Below are 25,903 nucleotides of genomic sequence, written 5' to 3' on the forward strand. Positions count from 1 at the left end.
TAAATACCATGGGAATCCCCATGTCCCAATTCCTCGAAATAATTTTGAAAGTTAGTATTCTGATGTCACCGGTAGATGTCGCTCGAAACACAACAATGCCTACATCAAGACAAATTTCACAGAGTGCGCACAGACTTTGGGTGCGTTCTTTTCACCTCTCCTGGATACAAATTAACAACATTTTTATAAATAATGTTCCTATTAAATATACTTGTTATGATTCTTCTGTAATAGACATTTAATACCTTTTTCTACTTTTTTCTGGACACGTCCAATTCTCCGTGGTGCGACTCTCGCCTCAGCTGACCCGTCTAGCTCAGTGAGGTCACCGCCAGGGCGAATTCCATCAGAAAACATCACCTGCTTCGGTTCGGCCCTTCGCTGGGTGCCTGCAATTTAGTGGTTAAAAAACATTCAGTAAAAATAAAAAATATTACATCATACTCCACTATTGTAGCAGAATCTGAAAGTACAAGGTTTGAAACAGATGACCATGTTGAATATGTCATCTGCCTGATTTGACAGAAAAAGAGTTAATCACGATGCACAATGTCAGGCTTGTCAAATAACACCTAAACACCTTAAAAGATGTGTAGAAATACACATACAAGCATGCAGGAAAGAAATTCCATAAAAATAAAACATTTAAAGGAATGGTAAACTTTTCATCAAATTAAATAAAATGATAATCAAGAGTATTAGCTACAACATATTATTATCAATAAATTAAAGTTAGTAAACATTATTTAATTTTGGAATAACTAAGAGCTAAAACTTGCATTTGTCTTGCAGTGGGTATTTGTTTTCTTCACATTTTAAAAAACCCACAGCAGTACACTTCAAAATGTTATATATCACTAAAATACACACAATATACATGTTCAAACAAAGTTTCTCGAATCCATTAATATCAGTCAATTTGATTGTAAACAAACAGTACTTCCAGGATTCAATACAGGCCAATGTGAATTCATTTTAATAAAGTACTGTTCATTACCTTCATTAGTTGGACCTAATGTCATATATATTTCGTTACCCCAGTAAAGAGAGTTGTGTTTTTTAAATGATTACTATTAATATTCTATTCTCATATATAGCCAACTGTAAAATACATTGGTATAATCTACATCTATGTTTTTAACAGAATTATAAAGCTTACAATCTCACTTGAACATAATATCACTGTTTGTTTTCAACAGAATTATAAAATTAAAAATGCCAGGTAACAACATATTTATTTTAAAATGGGGAGATAACCCATGCAAGTTGAGAGAGAAAAAAATTAGATGTGTGGACAAATGTCTTGTGGAATGTGAATGAGTAAGATGATATGAAATAACACACACATGCCTGGCTGGCAATGACTACAATGTTACAGAAACTACTGTTTTCAGTTTTAATAAATTTCAAAATCATGCTACTACATAATGTTGTTATAAAAAAAAAGAGAAGAAAACAATATTAAAAATATGCAGTTAAGCATTTAAATAACTACCGGTACTACCAAAAAAACTACAATAAAAATTAACCAAAAACACTTTTACAACAAAAACCATGCAACTTACGGTAAGTATTATAAAAAATTAAAAAACAAAAAAGAAAAAAAGAAATGCGTACAAACAAAAAAACGAACTGTGAAAAAAGAATATGGGACAGATGAAGGGATTGAAAAAAACAGGAGACACTGTCCACCATCCAAGAGCAGATAACTCACCCTGTCTTTTAAGTGTTGGCACTAGCACCATTGGGAGTGGTGTACGAAGACTGGCCTGCTGACTAGGAGGAATGGTGGAACAGTATTCACTCGGATTATTGGGGTTAGGACTTGGCAGGTCCACGTGACACGATGGATCAGCTGGGAAGAGCAAGCAGAAAGCCAGGATCAGACTAGTCCCGCACAATGCATGTGAACATCTTATGGCAGGTCATGTGACCACATGGCTGGGTGTCACATGACCTGTCACATGATAAGATAGAAGCCAATCAGATGCAAGCCTATTAGCAGAAATGGATGGCAGAAAAATGTGTGGTTATTTTAGCACATTACAAAAAAAAAAATTAAAAAAAATTAATGAATGAATGATTGTTACATGCTTTTTAATTCCTAATTCAGTATAGATGACACTACAGAGGCAGTAAGCAGAAAAATGCAAAAACAGTCATCCACGTTTTCTTTAAAATTGTTTTGATGTTATATACAAGAATATAGGAATATTTGAGTAATATTATAAGTGTTATTAATATCAGACGAGAGACAAGAATATGCTAATAACAAGAATTCCTTGGAATTAAATGTCTCGCCTACCATAAACCTTGCATTGTGATGGACATCTATAGGTTCAAGTATAAACCCAGCTTCAATGACCTAGGATCTATAGTTTGTGACAAACTAATCAGTCAATACAGAGAGAAACAAGTCTAAACAGTGTACTAAATTTAAACAGTATACTGATTGATTGTCTTTGTGGTAACTGAAGATCAGGTAAACAACCAAGAGACTAATGTCAGTTATCTGATAATTTATCACAAATAGTCATTTGAATGATTTAAACATCAAGAATTAGTTTAAGATCGTATTCTGCCATAACAGTTATTAACTCTATTCAGTGAAATTTGTTTTCCAAATTAAAAGCCTGGGGCCTATTTCACTAAACATCGTAAGTTTACGTCTGCTACTAGCAGTTATACCAGTCGTGCATTTGTACATGTTTAGTGTTTTATTTTACGCAGAAAAGTACAAATTACGGAAGCTGGAGTATTTTAAAGACAAAAGAATATGAAATATGTGTATATCTAACTGTATTTGTTGAACTATAATAGTCATAAGAATTGTGGTTTAGTCGTAGATTTACATTTATGTGCAAAACTTGGCTTACAATGTTTTGTGAAATTGGGACCTGTTGTGTAACAACAATGACAAATGCTGGTTTGATGCATTGTGTTCACCATTTTAGCTGTTAGTGAAGCTGAATTTTATTTCATTTTCTTTTATTTAAGTTGCACTAAAACAGAAATAGAACAAAGAAAGACAAAGTTAGAGCTGAAAAAGGTTTGAGTTCAAATTATATGTATTGCTGTTCAATGATGATAAATAAAGACTATCAGGTTACTAAGTTTTGATATTGTGTAAACTTGACATGGTCTGGCTAGCTTCAGCGAGCCTGTTACACCCTTATCAAACATAGCCAAATAAACATTCATATTGTCCTAATTTTTGTCATGCAACCCCTTTCAAGCTATATATACTCACAGAAAAAAGTTCCGGTGAATCATTAAAATTTCAGTGTGACATATTTTTAACATTTTAAAGTATTGTGTCTTACACAGATATACTATTTATCTGTTAAAAGTATAGTGATTCTCTCTAAACCTGAAGTACGGTCATGGTCATACTTTGTGATCACCTAATCGGTTGCATACAGTTCTTCCACCGATTGGCTTTAACTTGGGATGCATTTGGGGTGTTAAACTTGTCATTTCCAAATGATTCCATGTGTGTACCCGCTTAATATTGACAATTTGCTGGCGTAACATCACATGTCGACACCGTAAACATGGAAGATCCCTAGTACCCCATAATTGTCGAGAACATCTCCGCAACACCAATGAACACCAAAATGACTAGCAACAGCAATTGTTCCATCCTAACCTCAATCATACCCATCATTCGAAGAAGTTCATTTTGTAGGAGGCGTGGCATCACACTGACGACGATCAGATACCAACAAAAATAGTTTTCTTTGATAAGAAAAATGACATCAAACAGGAGCACGTGACCAAGAATGCAACTTGTGATCACACAGTATGAATAGCTTGTGCAATTGACAGGACACCGCTGGAATATCGAAGGGAGTGGCTATGCGTTCATTTACTGAAATTGTTATGACCAGATTTCAAGTAAATTATATTCTATATGCAATTATTTGGAGCACAGAAACTTTTTTCTGCTAGTATATATAATATAATATTTTTATTTTGCTAAAATCGTTTACTGTGAAAATAAAGTCAAGTTTAGGAAGATATAATTCTCTGGCTCTGGCTGTCTTCTGTACTAACTACGTCACTAATTGCCAATGCTGAGACAGTACCAATGTAAACATTCTTTGCAGGAAGATACTTGCTTTTTTTAAATTTAAATGTCTCTCAAAAGGTCCAATGAGGGATAACAAAAGTAAAAGGATTCTAATTTTACGAGAAGTGTACAAGGTATATTTATTTATGCAGTTCAAAATTTATTGCTGGAATTGGATATTTGAAAAACAAGCAATTGCATAGAATTAATTTCCTAGTGACCTAATAACACATAGCAATGTAGGTGTTATAAGGCAGTGATATGATAATACTTTGAATATTCAGATTGGTGTTATAAGGTCACAGGAAGTACCATAAAAAAGTATCATACTGTATGTTCATTGTGTGTTCAGATAAAATATTTTCAAGCTGTAGTTATAAAACCCCCACTATATACATGTGTGTGTACTGATGGAAAGAAATAAAGAATCATTAATAAGGAAGAGCGACTGCCACCAAAATCCTCATCCCTAGTGTCAGGAACTTAACCATGTTACGAACATTTACTAATAGTAATAATTGGATATGTTACCTAAAGAGGGAGATAGAGATTAACAACACTAAGATTGGGGGTGAGGGTGGGGGCAGGATATTCATATTTACAAATAGACTTAAATCCAGCATTTAACAACTTTGTTTCACTAGCCGTCAGGCATGGCAACAGTAGTTATTTACTAGCCCAACACTGGATATCACTAGCCATGGGAGTGGGGCTACCATACTCTAGAAGCCCTGTCTGGCATGGCAACAGTAGTTATTTACTAGCCCAACACTGGATATCACTAGCCATGGGAGTGGGGCTACCATACTCTAGAAGCCCTGTCTGGCATGGCAACAGTAGTTATTTACTAGCCCAACACTGGATATCACTAGCCATGGGAGTGGGGCTACCATACTCTAGAAGCCCTGTCTGGCATGGCAACAGTAGTTATTTACTAGCCCAACACTGGATATCACTAGCCATGGGAGTGGGGCTACCATACTCTAGAAGCCCTGTCTGGCATGGCAACAGTAGTTATTTACTAGCCCAACACTGGATATCACTAGCCATGGGAGTGGGGCTACCATACTCTAGAAGCCCTGTCTGGCATGGCAATAGTAGTTATTTACTAGCCCAACACTGGATATCACTAGCCATGGGAGTGGGGCTACCATACTCTAGAAGCCCTGTCTGGCATGGCAAACAGTAGTTATTTACTAGCCCAACACTGGATATCACTAGCCATGGGAGTGGGGCTACCATACTCTAGAAGCCCTGTCTGGCATGGTAATAGTAGTTATTTACTAGCCCAACACTGGATATCACTAGCCATGGGAGTGGGGCTACCATAATCTAGAAGCCCTGTCTGGCATGGTAATAGTAGTTATTTACTAGCCCAACACTGGATATCACTAGCCATGGGAGTGGGGCTACCATACTCTAGAAGCCCTGTCTGGCATGGTAATAGTAGTTATTTACTAGCCCAACACTGGATATCACTAGCCATGGGAGTGGGGCTACCATACTCTAGAAGCCCTGTCTGGCATGGTAATAGTAGTTATTTACTAGCCCAACACTGGATATCACTAGCCATGGGAGTGGGGCTACCATAATCTAGAAGCCCTGTCTGGCATGGTAATAGTAGTTATTTACTAGCCCAACACTGGATATCACTAGCCATGGGAGTGGGGCTACCATAATCTAGAAGCCCTGTCTGGCATGGTAATAGTAGTTATTTACTAGCCCAACACTGGATATCACTAGCCATGGGAGTGGGGCTACCATAATCTAGAAGCCCTGTCTGGCATGGCAATAGTAGTTATTTACTAGCCCAACACTGGATATCACTAGCCATGGGAGTGGGGCTACCATAATCTAGAAGCCCTGTCTGGCATGGTAATAGTAGTTATTTACTAGCCCAACACTGGATATCACTAGCCATGGGAGTGGGGCTACCATAATCTAGAAGCCCTGTCTGGCATGGTAATAGTAGTTATTTACTAGCCCAACACTGGATATCACTAGCCATGGGAGTGGGGCTACCATAATCTAGAAGCCCTGTCTGGCATGGTAATAGTAGTTATTTACTAGCCCAACACTGGATATCACTAGCCATGGGAGTGGGGCTACCATACTCTAGAAGCCCTGACACCTCACATTTCCAATATTATTTTTCATGTACTGTATTAGTATTTGAAATGGTTACGGATAATATAATTCATATTATTGAGAAGACTTTATAGATTAATATATTTATTATTATATTAATACTGTTGTTAAAAGCCTCATCCATCTCATGCTGTATTCATTTTAAAATATTTAACGATCCTGGTTTGGGTTTTTTGGACATGATGAGTAACTTAAAAACCAAACACAGTCATAATTTGTCTTCATAGTAAAATCTGTTTTTAAACAAAGATTCATTTTATGTTGATTATTTTATGCTGTACATGGCTGAAACTGTGTTTTCAGTTTTCACAAGTGCATAAAATTAATGTCGGAACAAAATACTAGTGTAATTGGAGGAATGAACGGTGAATTTATAAGTTTTCTGAACATAAATAAGTTTCAATATTTGGTTAAATAAAATGTTGATGTATGTCCATTGACAGAACTAGTTTGACCCAAAATATAACAAAACGTATTGCTGTACCTAAAATCATTCTAAACATGCTACAGATCAGTATATAAATGGTTACAGGTAAACAAAGTAGATTTATGTATTGTTATATTTAAAAAAGGATATATACTTAATAAAAAACAAGATATGAAATATTAGATGTCATTATATAATAATATAATTATTCTAAACTTGTACCATTCAATTTTTAACAATCGTATAAAAAAAATAAAACACACAAAAATATGCATACACATACACACACACACACACTTCAATTATACATATAAATCATGGAAAAAAAATATATCTAAAACATTTCCCATAAACAAACACTCAACCTTTTAGAAGAAATTATAATTGCCAATTATGTTTTCACATTGCAAAGATTCATCTCTTAAATTATTGGTACATGATTGGGAATCGATTGGAATTTCTTTATTGATCATCAGTTAAAACCGATTGGTACTAAAGCACTATCCTAACCGGCCACATGTGACGTAAGCGATTATTTTAGAAATCATTGATTTCCATTGCCGCATCCTAACTGCACGCACGCTACGCGACAGATTTATATGTTGTGTTGCACGCGTGCGGTTAGGATACAGCAATTGAATTCAATGATTTCTAAAATAATCGCCTGCAGTCAGTTAGGATACACCTTAACCGATCAACTTTCGATTGCACAATTAATTAAACTTACACAAAGACAGAAAGGTTTGAATTACAAGGACTACGCATCTATTGGTATGTTCACCAGATTGGTGTGTTCACCAGGATCTTGATACTACAAATAGCTAACTGTATATCTTTAATGACACTTTAATGTATTTTTTTCCTATTGGTGTGTTCACCAGGATCTACATACCACAAATAGCTAACTGTATACCTTTAATGACAGTTTAATGTATTTTTTTCCTATTGGTGTGTTCACCGGGATCTAGATACTACAAATAGCTAACTGTATACCTTTAATGACAGCTTAATGTATTTTTTCCTTACATACACATGAAATGACACACTCACATCCCCCAACATATCTGCATCAATTCCATCAAATAAACTGGAGGCACAATTACAGTTAACACTTTCCTACACAATTAATTATGGATTTTATACTTCATTATCACATCAGTAAAGGCAAACCGATAAATGGTCATATATAATTGATCATTTGAACATCACTACTTTAGAGAAAGTTCACGATGAAGTTTTCATAAAGACTATATTACAGTTTCAAAAAATATTTGAGTTAACTCGGTGTTAGAAGAAAATGGTACTGCCCAAAAATATTGAAAACTCTGCAAAGAACTGTACTTGAATAATAGCAGCTTAATGTGAGCGTTTCATTAAAGGTTAACTTTATAATGAAGTACCGGTAAAACTAAAACCAGACAAAAAACGTTTTGCCCATTTGTAGTAAAATATCAGGAGATGACATAACATATGTTTTTATTTCCAATACAGGCTATTTAAATTTTACTAAAATTATTGAAAATTCTCTATTAAAATTGCTTTTCGGTTAAAAAACCTCCATAGAATAGTGACTTAATTTCTCTGAGTTTAGATGTTTAATGACATACCGAAAATGCTCATGAATAAAGTCAAATAATGAATAACAATGTAACCCGCATTTTAGAATAAAGTTTTAAACATTTACCATAGATATGTTGAAAGACAATTTAAGATGTTTATGTGATAGCGAAAGTAGGAATAACACATTCCACTTATTATTGGGAATCCAAAGTATACATAAAATACAGTTAAACCATACAGCTCATAGTTAATAATTGTATAATGAGGTTAACTTTTAAAGAACTAAAACAAAAACCGTTTTTTGGCTAGTGCTAAAATTCTGAAAATGCATAAAGATTTTAGTCTCCAAATGACAAAAACAAACATTTTCATTTCATCAGGTATTTGACAACCTGGCTAAGGTGTTCATTATTTTTAGAAGAGGCTGTCTGAAAAATATAGCAGCTAGATAACTGTAATCATGAAACGTAGGTGGTGACAGAGGCATCAACCACCACCAAATATTCCCTGTCACCTACCTTAGAACGATCAGATCAACGTACTTATTATAGATTAAGTTAAGTCTTGGAATGGACTGTAAAACTTTCTCACTGTCAATCATTGTAACATACTGATAAATATTTATATCAACCAAAATGCAAAATGCAGATCAGTTGAACTACTTTTGGTGTGGTGGTTAATAAGACTGACAGGTTCCAATAGTGTTTGACAACCCCAGCTTACCAGGGTGGAGCATATGATAACAAGACTGACAGATTCCAATACTGTTGTACAACCCCAGCTTACCGGAGTGGAGCATTTGATAACAAGACTGACAGATTCCAATACTGTTGTACAACCCCAGCTTACCAGAGTGGAGCATTTGATAACAAGACTGACAGATTCCAATACTGTTGTACAACCCCAGCTTACCGGAGTGGAGCATTTGATAACAAGACTGACAGATTCCAATAGTGTTTTAGAACCCCAGCTTACCAGAGTGGAGCATTTGATAACAAGACTGACAGATTCCAATACTGTTGTACAACCCCAGCTTACCAGAGTGGAGCATTTGATAACAAGACCGACAGATTTCAATAGTGTTGTACAACCCCAGCTTACCAGAGTGGAGCATTTGATAACAAGACTCACAGATTCCAATACTGTTGTACAACCCCAGCTTACCAGAGTGGAGCATTTGATAACAAGACTGACAGATTCCAATACCGTTGTACAACCCCAGCTTACCAGAGTGGAGCATTTGATAACAAGACTGACAGATTCCAATACCGTTGTACAACCCCAGCTTACCAGAGTGGAGCATTTGATAATAACACTGACAGATTCCAATAGTGTTTTAGAACCCCAGCTTACCAGAGTGGAGCATTTGATAACAAGACTCACAGATTCCAATACTGTTGTACAACCCCAGCTTACCAGAGTGGAGCATTTGATAACAAGACTGACAGATTCCAATACCGTTGTACAACCCCAGCTTACCAGAGTGGAGCATTTGATAACAAGACTGACAGATTCCAATACCGTTGTACAACCCCAGCTTACCAGAGTGGAGCATTTGATAACAAGACTGACAGATTCCAATACCGTTGTACAACCCCAGCTTAACAGAGTGGAGCATTTGATAACAAGACTGACAGATTCCAATACTGTTGTACAACCCCAGCTTACCAGAGTAGAGCATTTGATAACGAGACTCACAGATTCCAATACTGTTGTACAACCCCAGCTTACCAGAGTAGAGCATTTGATAACGAGACTCACAGATTCCAATACTGTTGTACAACCCCAGCTTACCAGAGTAGAGCATTTGATAACGAGACTCACAGATTCCAATACTGTTGTACAACCCCAGCTTACCAGAGTGGAGCATTTGATAACAAGACTGACAGATTCCACTAGTGTTTTAGAATCCCAGCTTACCAGAGTGGAGCATTTGATAACAACACTGACAGATTCCAATACTGTTGTACTACCCCAGCTTACCAGAGTGGAGCATTTGATAACAAGACTGACAGATTCCAATACTGTTGTACAACCCCAGCTTACCAGAGTGGAGCATTTGATAACAAGACTGACAGATTCCAATACTGTTGTACAACCCCAGCTTACCAGAGTGGAGCATTTGACAACGAGACTCACAGATTCCAATACTGTTGTACAACCCCAGCTTACCAGAGTGGAGCATTTGATAACAAGACTGACAGATTCCAATACTGTTGTACAACCCCAGCTTACCAGTGGAGCATTTGATAACAAGACTGACAGATTCCAATGTTTGACAACCCCATCTTACCAGAGTAGAGCATTTGATAACAAGACTCACAGATTCCAATACTGTTGTACAACCCCAGCTTACCAGAGTGGAGAATTTGGTAACAATACTGACAGATTCCACTAGTGTTTTAGAACCCCAGCTTACCAGAGTGGAGCATTTGGTAACAATACTGACAGATTCCAATACTGTTGTACAACCCCAGCTTACCAGAGTGGAGCATTTGATAACAAGACTGACAGATTCCAATACTGTTGTACAACCCCAGCTTACCGGAGTGGAGCATTTGATAACAAGACTGACAGATTCCAATAGTGTTTTAGAACCCCAGCTTACCAGAGTGGAGCATTTGATAACAAGACTGACAGATTCCAATACTGTTGTACAACCCCAGCTTACCAGTGGAGCATTTGATAACAAGACTGACAGATTCCAATGTTTGACAACCCCATCTTACCAGAGTAGAGCATTTGATAACAAGACTCACAGATTCCAATACTGTTGTACAACCCCAGCTTACCAGAGTGGAGAATTTGGTAACAATACTGACAGATTCCACTAGTGTTTTAGAACCCCAGCTTACCAGAGTGGAGCATTTGGTAACAATACTGACAGATTCCAATACTGTTGTACAACCCCAGCTTACCAGAGTGGAGCATTTGATAACAAGACTGACAGATTCCAATACTGTTGTACAACCCCAGCTTACCAGAGTGGAGCATTTGATAATAACACTGACAGATTCCACTAGTGTTTTAGAACCCCAGCTTACCAGAGTGGAGCATTTGATAACAAGACTGACAGATTCCAATAGTGTTTTAGAACCCCAGCTTACCAGAGTGGAGCATTTGATAACAAGACTGACAGATTCCAATACTGTTGTACAACCCCAGCTTACCAGAGTGGAGCATTTGATAACAAGACCGACAGATTTCAATAGTGTTGTACAACCCCAGCTTACCAGAGTGGAGCATTTGATAACAAGACTCACAGATTCCAATACTGTTGTACAACCCCAGCTTACCAGAGTGGAGCATTTGATAACAAGACTGACAGATTCCAATACCGTTGTACAACCCCAGTTTACCAGAGTGGAGCATTTGATAACAAGACTGACAGATTCCAATACCGTTGTACAACCCCAGTTTACCAGAGTGGAGCATTTGATAATAACATTGACAGATTCCAATAGTGTTTTAGAACCCCAGCTTACCAGAGTGGAGCATTTGATAACAAGACTCACAGATTCCAATACAGTTGTACAACCCCAGCTTACCAGAGTGGAGCATTTGATAACAAGACTGACAGATTCCAATACCGTTGTACAACCCCAGCTTACCAGAGTGGAGCATTTGATAACAAGACTGACAGATTCCAATACCGTTGTACAACCCCAGCTTACCAGAGTGGAGCATTTGATAACAAGACTGACAGATTCCAATACCGTTGTACAACCCCAGCTTACCAGAGTGGAGCATTTGATAACAAGACTGACAGACTGTTGTACAACCCCAGCTTACCAGAGTAGAGCATTTGATAACGAGACTCACAGATTCCAATACTGTTGTACAACCCCAGCTTACCAGAGTAGAGTTTGATAACGAGACTCACCCAATATACAACCCCAGCTTACCAGAGTAGAGCATTTGATAACAAGACTGACAGATTCCAATACTGTTGTACAACCCCAGCTTACCAGAGTGGAGCATTTGATAACAAGACTCACAGATTCCAATACTGTTGTACAACCCCAGCTTACCAGAGTGGAGCATTTGATAACAAGACTGACAGATTCCAATACTGTTGTACAACCCCAGCTTACCAGAGTGGAGCATTTGATAACAAGACTGACAGATTCCAATACTGTTGTCAACCCCAGCTTACCAGAGTGGAGTATTACTGACAGATTCCACTAGTGTTTTAGAACCCCAGCTTACCAGAGTGGAGCTAACACTGACAGATTCCAATACTGTTAACAAGACTGACAGACAACCCCAGCTTACCGGAGTGGAGCATTTGATGACTGACAGCATTTGAGCATTTGATAACAAGACTGACAGATTCCAATACTGTTGTACAACCCCAGCTTACCAGAGTGGAGCATTTGATAACAAGACTGACAGATTCCAATACTGTTTACAACCCCAGCTTACCAGAGTGGAGCATTTGATAACAAGACTGACAGATTCCAATACTGTTGTACAACCCCAGCTTACCAGAGTGGAGCATTTGATAATAACACTGACAGATTCCACTAGTGTTTTAGAACCCCAGCTTACTAGAGTGGAGCATTTGATAACAAGACTCAAAGATTCCAATAGTGTTTCACAACTGCAGCTTACCAGAGTGGAGCATTTGATAACAAGACTCACAGATTCCAATAGTGTTTGACAACCCCAGATCACTATAGTCAAGCATTTGATAACAAGACTGACCGATATTTTCCAGTAGTGTTTGACAACCCCATCTTACCACAGTGGAGCATTTGATAACAAGAATGACAGATTTCAATACTGTTGTACAACCCCAGCTTACCAGTGGAGCATTTGATAACAAGACTGACAGATTACCAGAGTAGAGCATTTGATAACAAGACTCACAGATTCCAATACTGTTGTACAACCCCAGCTTACCAGAGTGGAGCATTTGATAACAAGACTGACAGATTCCACCCCAGCTTACCAGAGTAGTGATTCCAATACTGTTTGACAACCCCAGCTTACCAGAGTGGAGCATTTGACAACAAGACTGACAGATTCCAATACTGTTGTACAACCCCAGCTTACCAGAGTGGAGCATTTGATAACAAGACTGACAGATTCCAATAGTGTTTGACAACCCCATCTTACCAGAGTGGAGCATTTGATAACAAGACTGACAGATTCCAATACTGTTGTACAACCCCAGCTTACCAGAGTGGAGCATTTGATAATAACACTGACAGATTCCACTAGTGTTTTAGAACCCCAGCTTACCAGAGTGGAGCATTTGACAACAAGACTACCAGAGTGGAGCATTTGATAACAAGACTGACAGATTCCACCCCATCTTACCAGAGTGGAGCATTTGATAACAAGACTGACAGATTCCAATACTGTTGTACAACCCCAGCTTACCAGAGTGGAGCATTTGATAATAACACTGACAGATTCCACTAGTGTTTTAGAACCCCAGCTTACCAGAGTGGAGCATTTGACAACAAGACTCAAAGATTCCAATAGTGTTTCACAACTGCAGCTTACCAGAGTGGAGCATTTGATAACAAGACTCACAGATTCCAATAGTGTTTGACAACCCCATCTTACCAGAGTGGAGCATTTGATAACAAGACTGACAGATTCCAATAGTGTTTGACAACCCCAGCTTACCAGAGTGGAGCATCTTACAAGACTGACAAGACTGACAGATTCCAATACTGTTTCACAACTGCAGCTTACCAGAGTGGAGCATTTGATAACAAGACTGACAGATTCCAATAGTGTTTGACAACCCCAGCTTACCAGAGTGGAGCATTTGATAACAAGACTGACAGACGCGGGCCTCCTTCATGTCAAGGTAAAACAGATGACTCTTGGTATTGCAACATGATGAACAGAACACCTGGAAGAAACCACCTTTAATTATAAATACACAACTTAATAATATATTATTCAAGTGCATTCTTAAAATATTATAGCCAAGATCAGAAATTTTGAGTTCATATATGTACTAGATTAAACTAAAAAATAATTCTCCTTTCTAAATAAAGAATTAAAGAACATGGCATATGCTATCCTGTCTGTGAATAAAAACATTGCTGTAGATTAAAGAAAGGAATATCGTGTGTGTGGTGTAAGTGAATTTCATTTTAATCTCAAATTAAAAATTGTGTATTCAGATCTTTTTCATTGGTCATCAGTCACATCCAAAGTAATTACTTGGTGGCCCAATCTTAAAAAAACACTGGTCTCAATCTTCAGACCAATATTCTAGAATGCAAAAATCACATAACCAAAAATCTCTTACCCATTATTGTGTAACACAATCCATGTTTACCATGATTATGAGAACAGTTCACAATGGGTTCCGATGATCGTAAGGCATAGAACCGGAAAAATGTTCCCACTAAAATTGAAAATCTTGAAACCTGTCCTCTTTAGGTTTGATTTTTACATTTCAAAATTATTTCTGCTCTTAGTTATACAGTAATTCCTGCATGTGAATCTTACCTTCCCACAGGCTCTGCAGTGATGTCGTCTCTTGGTGAAGGTGAATTTCAACTGGCACTGCATGCAGTTTGGCGCCTCACTATCAGGTACCCACGTGGGACGAACTTTGCCCAAGTTGGGCTGAATGATCGGTTGTGGTGGGTTACTGGCAGCCATAGCTTCAGCTTGCAAGTCTAGGTCACTAGAAACCTCCATATTCTCATGTTCTCCACTAGCGGACATCTCGTCTGCAACTAAATTCATGTCAGTTGTTAAACATGATGAGCACAAACACCAAGATTTAAGCAGGTTAGAATGGTGAATTTTATTTGAAAATGTGTTGCCAACAGAACTTTTCATGAGCGTTTTATTCAAATGCTGGGCATGGGTAATGGGGTGTTGAGGTTAATGTCAGTGAAGACATTCAAAACAAATTTAAAAAAGACACTTCATTACAAACACCTGCATTACTGTATTGGGTCACATTTAGTCCAGTTTCTCTCAAGATATGAACACTGATGGAATGGTCTAGACTCTTACAAGTTATACTACTGGGTACATAACTACCATTCACATGCTTATAATGCATGTAATACCACAAATAAATTAGTATCTCTACATTATAGTATATTGGTTCCTATACTTTTAGTGGGCTCTTAGATATTTGATGTTTGGAGATCCATCAAAAAATGCTAACATGAAGAAATAACTATGCAAATTTGGGGACGAGCACACTGAGACAGGATTGGCTCATTATGAGGGAAAGGGAGCACAGGGAGCTGATCAAAATGTTTATGCAATTGCTTTACTAAAACAATGAATATGTTTTTTTACCCTACAAAATAAACAAATAAATATTCAACCAAAAGTGAACGTAAGCTGGTGTAATTAGATGACAAAAACTGAATGCACAAGACAGACTTCTGAATTATATTGTCATACCCGATGATTCGGTTTCTTCTGGTATCTCGGATGGTGGCATCATCCCCACTCTCCTATGTTTGTCAGCTGGATTCTCAGGTGATCTGTCAATATTCAAACTAAAGTCTTGTCGCTGAGGAAGGTTAAGGCTAGTCGGCCGTTTCAGCTTCTGGGGCATCATAGCTTGTTCTGTGCCCCCTGGACTCCAAGAATGTGGACGAGCCACTACTGAATAACCCAGAGAAGTTGGTATGTCTTCACTGCGACGTAACACAGGCATATCCTCTTGACCGTGTGTATCTGTAGATGTATTGTCCATATTAAAGGTTGGTAACATATCCATCATACCAGATGTCAATGAACCTTCTAAAGAACCAGCAGCTTGTTGTGCATCCACAGGACCAGGTAAAATCCCCAGCCCACACTCTGGGGAAAATGTCTGTGAGTTGCTTTCTGGGATGTTATCGGCCCCCAGTTGATAAGGAAAGCCTGGGTCAGTGGAAGCAGGATAAGCCTCTTGTTCCAGATCAGACACGTAGTTGTCCATTCTCTGTTTCTGCTCCTGGGCAATCTGCTGCTTGATCTCCAGATTGATCATCTTCTTCTGCTGAGGACTGATCCACTTCTTGCTTTGAATAGTAGAGCCACCGACATCTCCTGCCAGGGTCTCGTGAGATGGATCTGGATTCTGCAAACCATCCATAGTTGACAATCCAGACTGGGTGAAACCAAAAGAATCTCTGGAGGAACACAGAGACTGATTTCCACCATCGGTCCTTTCGTGAACAGCCTGGGATAGATTGAAAGGAGAGTCCAAGTTGATTTTCGAGAGCCCTAACAAACTATTGGGTCGATTCTTTTTCACTTGCATTGGTTCCTTCGGTCTTGCTCCAACTCCTGTCACTTGTAGTGCACTGTTAGGTGTGTCCGAACCTACTATTTCTGTGTTCTGTACACTATCAGGTTTAAAAGCACCAGAAACAATGCCAGAATTATCATTTTCTATTAAATGCTCTGCATGATCTAGAGCAGACTGCTGTTGTATAGATAATGCAGGTTTGACATTATCAACATTCTCCAATACAGAATCATGAAATCTGTTAGCAACTTCAGTTACTTCCAAAGGTTCTTTTCTGGAAGCAGATGATTCTAGAGAATTGTCTATTCTAGAGTCCATTAAAACAGACGGACTCATTCCTTCAACATTTTGAATACTGCTTTCATTAGCTACGATGTCTGAATGAGTTTGATCAACATCCATTAAAATGTCTGGGTTTTCCTGGCTACCACCAATTCTCTCTGCAATGCAATATTCAACAGCAGCTGCACCATCATTCACAGTTGGATCCTCATGACCAGCCAGATAGGTTTCTATTTCCGTATCACTTATATCATTGTCATCAGCACCAAATCCAACAACATCATTTTGAATGGTATCTTTTGAAATCATAGTTTCAGACTGGTTACAGCTACTGTCTGGAAGCTTTTCTTCAATAGTGGTATCATTTTCCTGCTTTCTGAAAGACGTGGAAGTGAGATTATGTTCTGTAACAGTGTGTTCTTGTGCAACATTTGGAACAGAGTCACAGTCTGTGGCTCTGCTCAAGTCCTCTTGTTCATAGTTATCACAGGTATTAGTAAAAGACTGGGTCGTCTCCATCTGTTGATCAGGCAAGTGATCTACATGTATCTGAGAATTTGCATAGGCTGAATTTGTCATCTCACTGTCTACTGAAGAATGCCGATCCACCATTTCATTGCTTGACAAAACATTATCAACCGGAATGGAGTTGGGAGTAATTCGTAAAAGATGCACATCATTTTGATCATGCCCTTCCACAATAATATTTGTCTTTGGAAATTCCAGCGAGTTAAGATCTCTCTCTGTCCGAGGGGTCAGAGCGTCTGTTTGAACTGCAGTCACCTGGGAAGCTTTGATGTGCTTTCTCACGGGTTTTGTCTGTTCAGGCGACAAGTTTCCATTATGTTCAACATAAGGTAAGTTCATAGTGTATATTGAACCATTAGTCTGTTCGTCATAAGTTATTGTGTATGTCGGCTGATTAGCTGTAGGTTTCTGATTTACCATCAATGGCAATGGTTTCATATGGACGTGACTTTCCTTTTCAAGCACATCAGTTTTAAGTTGGGTATAACTATCAAAAGATCCACTGCTCTGGTTTACGTGTCTGGAAGTGTTGGTGTTTGAATACCCACCAGAAGATAAGCTGCTGACCGGCATGAAATCGGCCACTTTACCGATATCTGTAACAGTAGGCTGGGGAATTCCATCATAAGGCAGACCATAATCATACATTACACTCCCAGAGCTCTTGGGGTTTTCTGTGAACAGATCCGACTTCACGCTGGCTGGAACACATGACAGGGTCTCCCATGGTCGATCTTGATGGGATTCAATAAACTCTGCGTACCCACTTGGGTGAACTTCCTGGCCAGGGTTAATACAGTTTGCAGCTTTCTCTGAAATGCAAGACAACTCTGGTTAACCGTTAATACCAACAAGGATGTAGTAAAAATCATATGAAACTAGGACACAGTGTTGCAAAAAAATAATAATAGGCACAGTGTCGAAAAAGGCATAGTGTCTGATAATGATACCTCATGTACTAATTACCACAAAATTTGGACCTGGTAACTTATATACATGTTGGATGTAACACATTTATGAAGTTTATAATACAATTATTAAATCTCATTACAAATATGTACACTAATACTAAAGTTATTTTATTCATATCGGAGTTGTCATTGTTTTGACACTTTTGTTAATTTTGTTTAATGAATCTGAATGACAAAACCGTATTCCATTATCGAAGTCCTATCTCTGCCCAAGGCCAGAAACATGTTTTAAGTGATTGCTTCCATGATCAACTATCACCTAGGTGTTCATCCTTAGAAAGACCACCATTCCCCTAAGAGATCAGTAACAGGATATTTCATCCCCTGCAACACCTGTAGGACTGCCACTCCCATGATAAGCTTAGAAAACACAAACTTACACAGGATAGAGCTCAGTGAAATATATACAGCTGTCACGACTTCTAAAATATGGTAGTCCACTGCCTGTGGATTGTTTTTCACTGTCAGGCTAGTAAACAGTTTCTCCAAACCATGTCTGATGCAGAAAACAAACTATCCAAGTTGAATCTAGATTCTTGTTTGGGTTCTTACGAATATTTTTAAACTGCTGTTTGATAAAGTCCAAAATTCTCAAATGTCTAGAGCAGGCCTTTGATAATTGAAAATCTGTTACCTGTTTATCAGTTAAGCAGATATAAATCCATGTAACCAATTTTCGTTTTCCATAACCCATTAAATGGTGCTTGAAATTTTGCGCAAACAAAAATAGGTTACACAAAATTGGATTTGCGCAAGCAATGCACAAACGAAACCACCATTATCACAATTTTCAGAGGATTGTAGAGCTATGGCTATTTACTTCCAAGAGTATGTATATGATTCTACAAAATGAATGTGATCTATCCTAGCATAATACTTGTACCTACCCTCTTCTTCAAATTCATCTAAAACTTTATCCAAATCAACAAAATCCATTCTTGAGGTAAATTAACCAAACATCTGAAATTTGAAACAAAATAAATTGTAAATCAAGCTTGAAGATATTAAAACTTCAACACAACTGATTAATATATACTAAAAGTCCATGCATTTAATATAAAAGAAAAAAAAGACAGATACAAAAAATAAAACAGCAGATGTTAAAAAAACAACGCAAAGCATTCTGAGAGTACTGCTAAAACAATACATGTCTCCTACTGGGCCCAACAAGGGGCTATAACTTTGTAATAAATTTAGTAAATCGTCATGAAAGTCAAACTTAATCTGCAATAGTACATGAACCTATACATAAATTTTTTGCTCAACATCTTGAGGCGTTGCAAAAAAATTGTCCTGAAAATACATTTTCACATCTCCTCAGTTTCAAAGGCAATAATTCTGTCAAAAATGGTTAAACCACTATTAGTATGTGATAAAGCTATTATCTATATAAAATTTTTAGTTCGGTATCTTAAGGCATTGTGAAAAATAATGTCCAGAATACTAAGTGGGACAGACAGACAATACATATAGCCCTCCGCTTGGACCATATGGGGACTAAAGAAATTGTTTTGAATTAATTGTAGGCAAAGGTTAATAGTCATTGAAGGCTGTGATAAAATTATTTTGCCACTAATCATAAAATTGTTATTTCTTTGAAATTTGGTAAATGAATTTCCACTTTTCTTGTAGTATGAACACAAATTGTTCATTAAAAATTTAAATATATTTAATTAATTTAAGTGCTTCTCAATTTTAATGTGTAAGCTAATGTTAGAAATGGAGAAGTGGGTCCAGAAAGTACTGTATTCTGGTAAATACACCTTTATTATATTTATATTATGACTCTTTCTTCTAAAGCAATTTAAAAAACTCAAAAGCTGATAATTTACATCAACAGAAGTAGTAGTGTTCATCACTAAATTCATTTATCTTGGGTGCCAAATAATATATACACAGCCTTTACAAAAACGAAACTACTTTTTATCAGGAGGTGATATCAAAGTGATAGATTAATTCGATGAAGATGGAAATAAAATGAACAGATTTTTTTTTTATCCCACAAAAATCTTTATTGTTTTTCATATATATCTTGAAATCTTTATTAAAATAATATTAAAAATTTGATCAGTTCAGCAAAACGAATGCCCATGAATATCAGACCGACAACATCTCTGGTTCAACTAAAGCAGGGCATAAAATTTGGCATGCACGATTTTGTCGTTTGTCTGTCGGTTATAATGCAAAACCAATATCAATATAAACAACAGATCGTTCGGGCAAAAGCTGTAATCGTTTATCAGAAAATCTTTATAAAAAAGTATCACTATTTTTAGAAAAAAATAAGGCTACATTGCCGGTGTGAGAAAGATACTGCAAAACTAATATCAACATAAACGACGGATCATTTGTGCAAAAGCTGTAATCATTCATTAGAAAAACCAAACATGTTTTGCCTAATATCATTAATATTTTGGAAAACTGTGTGTAGTGGGAAATCGCTGTACGTCATATGTGCTTGATGGTAATGTTCTAAACAGCTTTTTCTCCATCCCGACCACCATCAACTTTTGTTTAAAAATGCTACCTGTGTTAGCACGCGACAGACATATTTACAATTTACGGAAGTTTGCTGTAATTCTCAGTCCTGACGTTACGATATTTGATGTATGAAGCATGTCACAGAACCTTTATGGGTAGTTTCTTAGAAGATTATATTATATACCAATGTAATTTAATGACACTAATGAAAACAAAATATGTTAAAACAATTATAAACAGGTGTCATGAAAATATCTCTAACCACTATGCCGGCTGTTTACGAATTCTCCTCAGAGTTCAACACTTGTATAGCTTAATAGCGAACCGATGGCATTCTAGCTACTATACCTACTGCTAGTGTCGGCCAAATTGACTGATAATATTAACTTTGTGATTATAAAAGCATGCCAATACATAGCCTTATTTGGCTAATGCGAAGGTACCTGTGCAGCTACCATTAGATTAATTTAGTTTAACATCAATTTTGCCTGTCACAAGAGCATGCACCATGTATTACAAACATGCACTGTTCTTGTTACTATGAATAGCAGTTTACAGAATTTCTAATTTCCAACGAATTGAAACTGACGCTAATAACTGTTTGTTAAATTATATCGTTGCCCATAAATCTTTTCATTTGTACCTGAACTATTGGAGAAAATCATTTGTGTCTTTAATTTTATCCCCTGCTAATGGTACATAAAAGATGAGACGGCTTGTATTTCAAAGCAACTTTTTTGTACCAAATACTGAGGGAAAAATTACGAATATGTCTTTCCACGATATATAGTAATCAAGCTTTCCTCTTTTCTTCTTTCTTTCTTTCTTGTTGCTATATTTTTTTTTATATACTACTCAAAAGAATTTAAGGGTCAGACGATATTTTCGACATTATTTTCTGAATGTCAATTATATTAGCTAGACCATAATGTCACGCATGGTATTGTTCCATTTTGACGAAAGTGGGTCTAAGCAACCCATAAATGAATTAAAATCCACTGTCATTGACACTGTCGACTAGTTCTAATGGCGAAAACATGCTTACATTTGCACGTAAATTAGGGCGAAAGCGAAAGGTCTGCTAAGTGCCCATAACTTGCTTTTTCACAAAGCACTTCATTTGCACGCTTTGCACGTGTATTCCATGTTCCCAATGCTGAATTTCCGTATAATTGGAGCTTGCGTTCGTGTACGGTGCACACTGCAAATTCGACAATGGTACGACTTCAACTGACTATCGAAGATCGAGGAAGGGCTATTGCTTGGCTTCAGGATGCCAATACGCAAAGAAATGTTGCTCTGAGACTTGGTGTCAGTCAGAGTGTCGTTGGCCGACTGTGGCAACAGTAACAAGCAACGAAATCTGTTCGAAATCGTCCACGTTCGGGAAGACCCCGAAGCACTACAAATAGAGAGGACCGCTACATCACCAATATGGCTCTACGTCAACGCACAACCACTGCACGCCGATTACGTGACAATCTGCGGACTGCGACTGGAACTCAAGTGTCTGATCAAACCATACGCAATCATCTGAGAGCCAATAATCTACGCTGCCGTCGCCAGGCTGTTCGACCACCACTCCTACCACGTCACAGAACGGCCAGACGTCACTGGTGCACGCTTCATCTGCGATGGCAACGTGTTCAGTGGGGTCGAGTGATGTTCACTGATGAGTCCAGGTTTAGTCTCCAGTTCAACGACGGTCGGGTTCGTGTCTACAGACGTCCTGGGGAGCGCTTCACTGACGTTAACGTTAGACAACGTCACCGGTTCGGTGGTGGCAGCGTCATGGTGTGGGGCGGCATCTCTATCCACCACAGGACCCCCCTCTATGTGGTGGATGGCAATCTGAATGGAATCCGCTATCTGAATGAGATTATCCGGCCGTTGGTTCTCCCAGGCCTTCAGCAGATTGGCGGCGGGGCAGTTCTGCAGGATGACAATGCCAGACCCCACCGCGCCAGGGTGGTAACGGACTTCCTCAGACAACAATGTATCGCCAGGATGGATTGGCCAGCATATTCGCCTGACTTGGCCCCAACGCCTGGGACGAATTAGGCAGGAGAGTTCAGGATAACCATGCCCCTCCGGCCAACCTTCATGATCTGGGTCAACTTCTTATGGCAGAGTGGCAGGCCATTCCCCAAGAGTTCTTCAGACGTCTGATCAACAGCACGAGGCAACGATGTGTCGAGTGTATTCGAGCCAGGGGTGGATTCACACACTATTAAACTAATGTTCTAATGTGTAAAATCCATGTTTGACAACCTTCAACTTTGACAGCATGTCATGTGACTTTCTTGTATACAGTGACGTTTATTTGTGGTTTTTTGTAAATATGGAACAATAAATAAAAATGTTGGTGTAGTTTACATCATCAATCTAATACACTCTGAAACTTATTTGGTTATAAATTTTTATAAAAGATGATTGTTCTACAAAGTTAATGTCAGAATGTATTAAGAATGATTTGTTACAATCTGGTTTTATAGTATACCCAAATCTGAAAAGTCTCTGTGGACACCTGTTATTTTAGATGCTTCAAGTGGTTTTATGTGTACATCAAAAACACGTATTACTAAAGTAAGTGCCTGTATTGAAAAAATATTAGCAGTGAAAAAGAATAGACGGATTCATGTAAAACAGATCGCTAGTGTGGTTGGACAGATCATTTCTATGAATGTTGTTGTTGGTAATATCACACAAATCATGACAAAATATCTTAGTATAGATATTTTGTCGGCTCCTACTTGGAATTCTTATGTGAAATTGTCAGAAAATAGTGTTGTTCAATTAGTTTTGAGAACGGAATTTGATTTTAGTTAATAAAAGGAAAATGTTTTAAAGTTGTGTATAGCGATGCTAGCAGCAGTGGATTTGCTGGGTATTGTGTCGAGATGAATAATGAAATCTCACATTGTATGTGGGACATGGAAGAAAGTTTGAAATCGTCTACTTGGAGAGAATTGAGTGCTGTGCTGTGCAAAGAGTTTATTTTCGTTTAGAAATGTGTTGAGCTGCCACAGAGTGAAGTGGTTTACAGATAACATGGGTGTTTGCAGTATTGTTACTAAAGGTTCAATGAAAGAAGATTTGCAAGATATTGCGATGGCAGTGTTTGAATTTTGTTTTGCGAATAAAATTTCATTAGAAATGGAATGGATACCTAGAAGTGAAAATAAAAAGGCGGATTATCTGTCTCACACCATTGATAGTGATGACTGGGGTATTTCATTTTGCATTGTAGAATTAGTACAAAATGCTTGGGGGAAACTGGAAGTTGATTGGTTTGCTTCTAATCATAATGCAAAATTGCCTGCGTTTTATTCCAGATTTTGGAATGAAAATTGTGCTGGTATAGATGCATTTGTATATAATTGGAATACCCAATTTGGTCTCTTTGTACCACCTATTGTTTTAATTTCTCGAGTTTTGAAGAAAATGGAAGTTTGTAAAGCTAAAAGGTGTTAGTGATTCCTGTGTGGAAATCAGCTATTTTTTGGCCTTTAATTTGGTTAAATGGTGAAAGATTTATCAGAAATGTGGTAGATTGGTTTGATTTGCCAACTGAAAAAGTTTTTTATGTTGTTATGCAGAGCAAATAGACGAGCTACCAGAAGTATTGGTGGGCAAGGTGGACTTACTCCCGGAGTTACTTAATAGTTCAAGGGCTAAAAATACTTGTAAAGCATATTATGGTGGTTTTATTAGGTGGAAAAAATGGGCCTTGAGTAATGATTTATGGGATGGGAACATTTTGCCAGCTGATTCTTTTCATGTGGCACTCTATTTAGCTTCGTTGATTCAAACTGCTAACACTCCGAGTTCGGTTATTAATGCTTTTTATAGTATTAAATGGGCGCATAATTTGTATGATTTTCAGTCACCTACTGATTCTAAGCTAGTACAAAATATATTAGAGGCAGGAAAAAGACGGTTATCTAAACCAGTTAATAAGAAAGATCCAATAACTGAGAATGTTATCAGATATGTATGATCGTGTATATTCTGAAGGAAATGTTAAAAATCAAAGGATTATTTGTGCATGTCTATTGTCTTATGCTGGGTTTCTAAGAAGTGAAGAGCTACTTCATTTGCGATTTTCTGATATTGTGATAGACCGTACTCATATGAGTGTGTTTATAGAATCGAGTAAAACTGATAAGTATCGTGATGGTGCTTGGGTGCTGATTGCTAGAACTGGTACCAAGTTGTGTCCAGTTAACATTGAACGTTTTTTAATATGGACAGCACTGAGAGATTAGTGAGAATGCCAAAGATGGCTATGTTAAAGATGCTTTTTGTGAGAGATTAAAAGTTTCGAAAAGTTTAGGTTTATAATTTTAAACATAAAAATGGTAGATTTATTGTTTTGCCAGTTTGCCCGTTCTTTTAATTCAGTCGGTCAGGCCTAGCGCTTATATCAATAAATAATTCAATATTGATTGAAGTGTATGTTTTCTATGGGAGTGTTGGAAGATCAAGGGAAATGTAATTTTCGTCGTTTGATCGTAGAGAATTAGACGGAAATTATTTTCCCTTGATTTGGGATGAGCTCCCATAGGTGGCGTAGTGATGAGTTGTTTTGCACGTGCTGGATGAAGCACGTGTTATTCAGCCTAGGAGACCGACGGAACAAGTTGGGTTTTTTGTTTTGTACGAGTTATTAGAATGATATGGTGTGTAATTTTCGTCGATCGGTCAGGCCTGGCGCTTATATCAATAAATAATTCAATATTTATTGAAGTATATGTTTTCTATGGGAGTGTTGGAAGATCAAGGGAATACAGATTACCTCTGATTTATCATAATTAATATTGAGTCCTGATAATTCGGAAGAAATATTCAAGGTAACACTATTAGCAGTTAGTATTCTATGAAACATTCGTATCCTATATTGACGTCATCTAAGTTTTATTTATTGCGAAGTTGCAAATGGTTTTAAATAGATAGTATTCTAATTAAGGTCTGAAAATAATTTTGCCATTTTGATATTGCAGAATTTGATTTTTCAGAGGTTGCAAGTGTATAATAATAATTTTTGAACCATTTCTAATGGAACAAAGTTTTCGATTATTGAGAGTCATCTAAATGAATATTTGTCTCTATTTTATTTAATTTCGATTTCCTAAGACGAGTCTTAAGTGAGATAATAACGTCCTGGTATTCTAGAAAAGATGTATAAATTATTA

The 25,903-nt window shown here is 37.5% G+C and overlaps 1 protein-coding gene across 2 annotated transcripts in view; it reads right to left on the minus strand.

Annotated features, from left to right (window-relative positions):
- LOC121376141 (zinc finger FYVE domain-containing protein 16-like) overlaps positions 1–25,903 on the minus strand; it is a 46,271-nt gene that overhangs the window by 18,062 nt on the left and 2,306 nt on the right. The window contains exons 2-7 of one of the 2 annotated variants that reach the window (XM_041503945.1): positions 19,115–19,187; positions 15,609–18,068; positions 14,688–14,920; positions 13,980–14,079; positions 1,715–1,855; positions 246–389 (exon numbers count right to left, since the gene is read on the minus strand). In XM_041503945.1, coding sequence (XP_041359879.1) covers positions 246–389; positions 1,715–1,855; positions 13,980–14,079; positions 14,688–14,920; positions 15,609–18,068; positions 19,115–19,163 — 3,127 coding nt within the window. In that variant the 5' untranslated portion in view covers positions 19,164–19,187. The remainder of the gene's footprint in view (positions 1–245; positions 390–1,714; positions 1,856–13,979; positions 14,080–14,687; positions 14,921–15,608; positions 18,069–19,114; positions 19,188–25,903) is intronic. The other variant, XM_041503946.1, reaches the window with a different exon arrangement.

Source organism: Gigantopelta aegis, chromosome 6, assembly GCF_016097555.1.
Source record: "Gigantopelta aegis isolate Gae_Host chromosome 6, Gae_host_genome, whole genome shotgun sequence".
NCBI classification, from domain to species: Eukaryota; Metazoa; Mollusca; class Gastropoda; order Neomphalida; family Peltospiridae; genus Gigantopelta; species Gigantopelta aegis.